The sequence below is a fragment of the Channa argus genome, chromosome 19 (genome assembly GCF_033026475.1).
Source record: "Channa argus isolate prfri chromosome 19, Channa argus male v1.0, whole genome shotgun sequence".
NCBI lineage: Eukaryota > Metazoa > Chordata > Actinopteri > Anabantiformes > Channidae > Channa > Channa argus.
The window spans coordinates 7,418,301-7,426,224 of record NC_090215.1 but is presented as its reverse complement, the minus strand read 5'-3'; the positions used below and the strand labels follow the sequence as shown (position 1 = coordinate 7,426,224).

The window sequence follows — 7,924 nt, the reverse complement described above, 5'->3', positions numbered from 1 at the left end:
AGCTGCCCTGCAATCTACACGCAGCTAAGGGTTTATTTTTTTCTCAGAGGATCCCTCCGCCCTCCACACTCCACCATCATTTTTAAGAGTGAAAACTGGTTTAGGTGTCAGAAAGAATGATGCCCCTCGTCAGACTGCAACTCACCTCTGAGCAGAATTCACAGCTATATTCACACCGAGTGGCTCTCTGTTGTTTTCTTTTCTGGCTTTTGTTTTTTACCAAGGGCCCAGAGCAAACAAGAAAGACAGACAAGGCAATCAAAATTTTACCTGGTGACTTAAACCTCAAAATTATGTTTCAGTCTTTATCTTTTTGTCAGTAGACAGACAGAGGCACAGAGCACTGTGTGGACATTAAATCATGGTGAGTTGCTGGTCATAAAGCAGGGCCACTGATAATTCATGAACACAGAAAAGGAAGTCACAAAATGTTAATATCATAATAAAATAATAAAGCTCTTATGGTTTAAGAGCAATATCCACTCTGGGATTAATACGTTATTTCTGAATCTGCTTTAATGGGTCCAGTTTATTTTTTCATTTTTTTTTACTTTAGTTTTACACAATAAAAGTATGTATGTATATTGCACAGTAATCAATATAAAAATATGAAAACAAATAATAAACCTAAAGACTAATTCAAATGTAGTTGGCTGAACAATAAATAAAAGTGTTGGGATTGTTGATAATGGAACCAAAACTACTATATTTCACTGACTTCTTTCCAAACTAAATGGTAATAAATGCCTGCATACACTAAGTATTAATAATATACACTTGATAACTAAATTTGAATTGTTTAAATTTAGTAAAAACGAGCACACCACTTATACAGGATGTAATATGAAAATGTGTGTTTCAGTGTGAAACGTGAAAAGTGCAACAGCTTGCATGCATTTCTTGCACAGCAAAACAGACAGGTAGGGGGGGGTCTTGCACTATAACTTTAATGCATCCTGGAAGTGTGTGTCTTTTCTAGCCATTCCAAATAAAAAAGAAAATCAAAATGTCCAGTAATGTCTCTGATGCTATTCCTCAGTATTCTCTCAGTAGACAGTGCAGTTAGCAGAGGAGCGTTGGGTACACAGGAAGTCACTGGTAACCTCCTTATAACCTCTGGCTTCAGTTAGACCACATGCTGGTTAACAAATGACAGAAAATATACACATGAGCTTCCACAACGTAAAACAAGAACTGGCAAAACTGTATGAGAATAGACATCATACTGTTTGTTTACACACTCAGCAATATTGTACAAAAGCCTTTTGGTACATGACATATACAGTATTATAAAGCTGTTTTGTGCCCTGACAGCAGATAAAAGTTTAGTGGTGTCTCAGACAGTAGCTTATCGAACTGACCAGTGTTTGTGGCGATTAAGTATGCTGCCCTGAACTGTAAGATGAACGGTGACTGTTGCAAAGGTCGGGCAGACATTAGCGCTATGTGCATAGCACGTTGTTTCTTTTAATGTGAAAACTGTGTCAGCACCAATGGGTCCAGAAAACAGACATCATCCAACAGCAAACCGTGTTGACCAATCAAATGGGGGGGAAAAAATGCACAGTTCAGGTAGAGTGTTTTGCTGTACACAGAAATTCTAGTGCTGTGACCATGAACAGAGGATGAAGTGACTGTAAGCATAATTACTGGGCCTCAGAGTTCACTGCTGTGCAGTGTTTTGGCTTCATAAATCTGAAACCCCATAGGTGTATTACAGCCTTCCAGTATTGTATTTCACCGCTACCTGATACAACAATACAGCCTTATGTGCAAATTTTGGGCTGAACTCATTTAAAGGGATAAAGCCCACTCTGCCTAGTCCCTTAGGCTCCAGGACAAAGTGATCAGTGGAAATGTAAAAGCCTGTCAAAGGTGTCCTCACCACACCACGGATGTCTGATCTTACCCTCCATGAGGTTGTAGAGGTTGCAGTAGTTGGTGCCATGGTCTTTGATGACATACCAGGCCTCAGAGATGGACATGGCCTAGAGGCAAGAGTTACAGTTGTATGACAAGGCTGCGGAGAATCGCACGCAGACTGAGAGAGACCGAAACATTAATAGGGACAGATAAAGAAAAGCCCTTACAATGAGAGGCTGAGAAAGAGAGTAAACTGACGACAGACATATTGGCACAGAGAGAACAGACAGTCGACGTGAGAGAACTACGGTATTTTCATTTTACTTTGGTACATTTCATGGTGCATTACTTTCATGGTAGTGACCTAATTACTATGTCTTGTATTACTACTTATGTTATGAGTTATTCTGAAAAGTTCACATTTTGGTCATTGGTGGTTAGGATCACGACACACATTTAGTTAATTTGGTTTCACAGAAACTGTAATACAAGAAATTTAGGAAAGGAAAGGAAAAGAAAGGAAAGGAAAAACTTACAGCCACATGACAGCCAGAGTAAAAGTGGTAGGGAACCAGTCGGAAGTTGATGTCATCCACGTATCTCTTAAAGGGTGTGGTGTGCTTGGCTGTTATAAAGTGGACAGAGGCAGACTGCAGCTGTGAAGACAGTAAGAGGGACACAAAGCAGTTACAACAGATCTTTCTTTGAATTTGAACTATAAAACAAAATAAAGTCACCAGGAACACACGTACTATATGGATTATAATTTAACCAGGTCTTTATGTCGTCCCCTGAAGCCTTCATGTCTGCTCTCCACGCCCACCACTGATGGCAGTTATGTCATAGACCTGACAGTAGGCTCTGCTCACCATCACCGTTTGGCCTTCCCTGCACCCTAATAACCCACTCACACACCCCTCCCACTGTCAACTCTTATACCTGTACTTTTGCTCCCCGAGTCTCTGTCTCTGCCTCTTTCTCTCTTCCCATCCCTGTCTGCACTTCGCTTGCTCCCTCTCTCTGACTCTAACTCTCGTTTTCACTCTCACCCTGTTTTCCTCAGCCCTGCTTCCCATTTCCCGGCTTTTATTTTGTAGTCCCTCAGTCCCACCTCCTTTTCAGTCACTTTACTCACCTCATTGATCCTGATTGTTTTCACCTACTTAAGCCCAGCTCACCCAGCTGCTCCCTCCCAGGTTCTCACCGTTGTTTCCTTAATGGGACTCCTTCTCTCCGTGCTAGCATTTGGGTCTACCCATGTAAACTGTCCTGACAAGTTAACCCATTTCATTATCTAACATCTGACCCAAGTAAAAGTGCACGAGTGGAAATAAAAAGGGAGATTAAGGTGACTGTTTCAGCCATAAGACCATTGTTGGGACAAGTTACAGACAAAGGTGTGAACCCATTGGCCACATATTGAGAAGTCACAATCACTGCGAGCTCTGAATCAATTTTTTTTTTAAATATATATGTATATATATTTATTTATGTACAAAAAAGACAAAACTACATGTCCTAAATTAGGTATCAGTGCCAAGGTTGAATCGGGTTATATTTTAAATGTACAGTATCTAAAACAGTTATTTAAATTCTACTTGAATCTACCTTTAAACTACTGCCACATCACTGTGGAGGGTCAGCAGCAAAGAGTTCTGGGAGTGCAGATGACAGCATACCTCTCCTGGACCTCACGCTCTCCAAGAAAGTTCAGCAATGTCTCGACTTTCTACACCAACTGAACAGGGTGAGCCTCACTAACCCGTCCTCACCATGTTTCACTCTGAGAGCAACTGACCACCTGCATCACTGTCTGTCCTGGGAACTGCAAGGTCTGTGACTGAGACCTTCCAATGAGCAGTGAACACAGCAGAAAGGACAATCAGTGTTTCTCTTTCCACCCTTCCCTGCACCGCGCAGCATAGCCCACAGCATCATGAAGAACTTCGACCCGCCACAGCCTCTTTGGTCTCAATCCTCCACATATACGATACTTTAGGCCTGAATCCATTACATAGAAAGTAAACTAATGTAATTTATAGTAGTAGAAAGATACTGTAGGATAACTGCGTGGTATGATAACACCTGACTGTAAAAGATCGTTGGCTGCCCCCCTACCTTCAATTAAGGACATTAACAAAAAAAAAACACTGACCTGTCACAGTCATCGTCTTCACTCACCCCTACAAGTGGACTGTTTGACCCACTACCATCAGGAAAGCTACTCCTTTTGTCATTGTGTCTTCTACTTGTATCATAACATGAGACTTTACATGTTGGACAGTTCTGAGGAGCGACTAGGGTCTCTTGTGTTTATGCTCTATAGGCCCCAATATGCAAGAGGATAATGTGAGAAACATTAGTGCCTGGAAATCAGGAGGAATTGGGATTTTCCTTTGGACCAGGTGCGACTGAGCAACTTTCATCCGAATGAATTGGTTCTTGGTTTGTGTATCCAGTATCTGCATATACATTTGACTAAAACATGTATAGTGTGGTTATCTCTGTGATTTGCATGGTCTTTACCTCAACATGACAGAAATAAAAATTAGTTCTGGATTTTTTTCTTATAATTAAAACAAGTCATTAGATGGAGAAAACGGGCAGAAAAGATTTTGCTGTTGGAATTGAATTCTGTAAGATGCAGTTTTAAGTGAGTTATGGAACATCACTGGATAAAACACACACACACATACACACACACACCTTGTACAAGCACTTCTGTCCTCCCGTGGTGCAGCCAGCCATTGTTCTCCATTTCTTAATCTGGGAGACCAGGGATTCATAAACTACTTGACACGGTATCTCAAAGTACCTGTGTGGGAAAAACAAACACACAAAGGTGCACTTCAGTCCCCTGGATGTCTGATTGTCAACTGATCCCTGCGTGGACATGGTGCCATCTAGTGGATAATGGTTGTGAGTGCAGAACTCACAATATATGGCCATTTTTTTGTGTTGTTTTTTCTGGCTAACTCAATACTGCTGTTTATATTGTAGCAGCATTTTAGAGGTAGAGTGACTTTACTTTTTAATGCAAAGCACACGTTTCTTGTTGTGAATTAATGTTTTATTCAAGTTAAATATTACAAATATTTCAAAACTGGAAAAAGGTCAAGGTCGAGAAAAGCTGCACAATTAAATAATTGAATTAGCCACACTGTAGTAGCTGTGCCTGTTCTGTTGCGTTAGGGGATCTAAAAATATCGCGTCAAGATGGCTTTGACATCTACATTGTGGTCTGCTGGAAACTTATCAAAACTCTTTATTAAGAAGGATGCTGTCTCAGTCCAGTCCATCCTGAACACAAAGATTTTAACAGTCACATTGTAGCCTGCAGTTATTTATTGGAAGGATTAGGTGAGTTGTTTTATAGACAAAAATGAATTGTCATTCAAAAATGAATTATTTTCCAGTGTGTTCTGAAATATACACAATTATTAGACTAGAAACCAGATATTTTCACTTTATATTAAATACAGTAAAACAGCAAATTGATCACGTTTACTATCATTGGCTTTTATTAAATTGACCTTGTGGCCTTTTCCTGCAGTGCCACCTGCTGGACAAACGGGATGTTTGTCCAGCAGCATGGAACAATTTTCTCCGTGGGCTGAGTTTTGTTGGTTTTGTTCACATCATCACAGCTATATAAATAATGCAATGAAATCAAAGATAATAGCCGCAAGTTGCCACTGAGGTTTGATGCCGATTTTACAGCTCTGTACAAGTCCAAATATCAACATTTGCTTAGACGCTTTAATTGATAAGATAGAAGCTGAATTGCTATGTTTTGTCTTATTAAGTTGTGCAGCACAACTTGGGAGAACGAGTATCTAAATTCCACCAACAGACAGTGGAGAGCAATGCTATTATTAATACTTATCCATCATAGTTTACTTTCTGTCTAATGTCTTATACACAGATATCATTTCAACTATGACTGTGTGATTCTTCAAAATTTTAATTCGGAGCAAATTTACTAAGCAATATCACTGAAAGAAAAAAGTTTTTTCTTTTTCAATCAAACCAAACTCATCTATCCAAGTGTTGTACAAAAGAAACATAACATACCAGTCTACTTTGCACTGGGCATGGAGAGGTCCGGCACATGAAATCTTAGAGGCTCCAACTAACAGGACAACTGCAAGGAACCAGCGCACTGGATGCATTCTGCTTTAAACTGCTTCAGCAAAGTTTAATCTGGACATAAAACTCACACTGACAACAGCAATTGATGAGAGACACAGAGGAGAAAAGAATATAACGGGATGATCATGTGCTCTTCCGTTTTTAGAAAAGCGCATGATACAAATTTAATTTACTTCCAAAGATGAGAAAACAAAGGGATGCTAAGTTCTTTGATTAACAGAGACGTCTAGAGACAGTCTGTGATGGAGCGGAAAAGATTTTCTTGACTCTCTTCCATCTCTTGGTTATGCTGTGAAGACCCCCTTTAACATACCTCACTAAGTGAAATACCCTGAGATTACTTTTCATTTAAATCGGCATTATTCTAATAAAATTGAATGAGCTTCTTTGCAGCAAAACAATGTGACTGGATGTAAGGAAAAATAAAGTAGAAAGAAACATTTTCTACATTATAATTTAGTTTGTTCCACCTCTACTCCAAATACAACTTTATATATTACTTTATTCAGCTCGGTTGCTCAACACTCTTGACAGCCGTGTCTCAGCAGAAGTTGACATGCCACACTTCGTCTCCCATTTCTGCTTTGTGAACTGGAAGAAGTAACACAGAAATATTGAAGCAGCATGATTGTGCAGTTAACCTCCTCAACTCTGTCACTCTCTGCTGTCTTTTACTCATTGCTGAGCACAGGCATTAATGCATATCTGCAGTAATTGAATGAGTCTTATCTGTCATAGTTTCTTCTTCCAGTCTACTTTTTTGGAAGCAGGCATTACCCTGGTAAAACAAAACAGCCAGGGCTGATCTAAATAGTAAGTAAGCAACTAACTTTTATTGAGAAAGATAACGTTAGTTTCTCCACCATCACACTGTTACCTCCTACTAGATATTAAAATGTATGAATGAATTGAAGCACACACTGTTTGACAAATGCAAAAATAACCCCAGTCAAAGGAGACAGAAGGAAAACTACTTCTACACTCAGAAATAATGAAGCTCCACACGACACACTACGAAGCATTTATAAGAAGGCAGTTGAAGTAATTTTTGGTGTCTGTGTCCTGCCTTTTTCTGTGCTTCTCACTGGGGGAAGACTCATGGGTCTATTTTCCTTCACCTCATTCTAGAAATATCTATAGCCTCACTGACTGCCACAAGGTTTAAATAGATCGTCTATTGCAAGGGCATCTCATTCCACCCTGTCCTAGAACCCCCTTCTCATTTGCCATTGTGGTCTGGACCCTACCGCAATGACGCTATTGTGAGTCAATCATACTCTTTGTTTCCTACAATTATTCATTCCCAGCATCTTAACATTTATTTCATCTTAGCATGACTGAATTAATTTTAGCCTCTTTAACCTTTACCTTCCAGTTCCTGCTGCAGATAAGTATCCCCCACAGCATGATGCTGCCACAATCATGCTTCACGGTGGTAATGGTTTGTTTTTAATTATGTGCAGCATTTGCTTTGTTCCAAACACTGGCCGATAAACAAAAAGCTACATTTTGTGCTCATCAGACCAAAAATTCTTCTTCTAGTTGAATTCAAAGTCTCCCACAAGCCCCTTGGCAAACTCTAGCTGAGATTTAATATGAGGTTTGCAGAGACTTCCTCCTTACCATAAAACTTTGTCTGCTGAAAACCAGGGCAACTGTTGTTGTGTGTACAACATCTCAGCTGCTAAACTTCTCCATCAGAGGACTCACAGCTTTATTGGTGCCTCCCTACACCCTCCCCCAGTTTTTGAGCCTCCTGTAGTCAGATTTTTATATCTGCCCAATTCTTTCCATTTCTTAATGATGGATTTACTCTAAGAGATATTTAGCGATTAGAAATGTTCTTGCATCCATTCCCTGACTTCTGGTTTACAATCTTCTTTTCACTGAGTTGGTTGGAGTGTTATAT

At 39.8% G+C, this 7,924-nt stretch overlaps 1 protein-coding gene across 1 annotated transcript; it reads right to left on the bottom strand.

Moving 5' to 3' along the window:
* Window positions 1-560: 560 nt before the first annotated feature.
* On the bottom strand, window positions 561-6,072 carry LOC137105027 (uncharacterized). The gene is made up of 5 exons (XM_067486981.1): window positions 5,938-6,072; window positions 4,570-4,678; window positions 2,400-2,519; window positions 1,910-1,988; window positions 561-1,138 (listed from the first exon to the last, which is right to left on the bottom strand). Exons 1-5 carry the CDS (start codon window positions 6,033-6,035, stop codon window positions 1,047-1,049), a joined length of 498 nt encoding a protein of 165 aa, XP_067343082.1. The 5' UTR covers window positions 6,036-6,072; the 3' UTR covers window positions 561-1,046.
* Window positions 6,073-7,924: the final 1,852 nt, after the last annotated feature.

Bases quoted from the DNA above. Each gene is read 5' to 3' on its own strand.
- LOC137105027 (XM_067486981.1), bottom strand. From the start codon at position 6,035: ATGCATCCAGTGCGCTGGTTCCTTGCAGTTGTCCTGTTAGTTGGAGCC. The intron at 2,520-4,569 runs GTGTGTGTGTGT...CTGTCTTCACAG, and splicing joins GACAGAAGTGCTTGTACAAG to CTGCAGTCTGCCTCTGTCCA. The intron at 1,989-2,399 runs GTAAGTTTTTCC...TCTTGCCTCTAG, and splicing joins ACTCTGGCTGTCATGTGGCT to GCCATGTCCATCTCTGAGGC.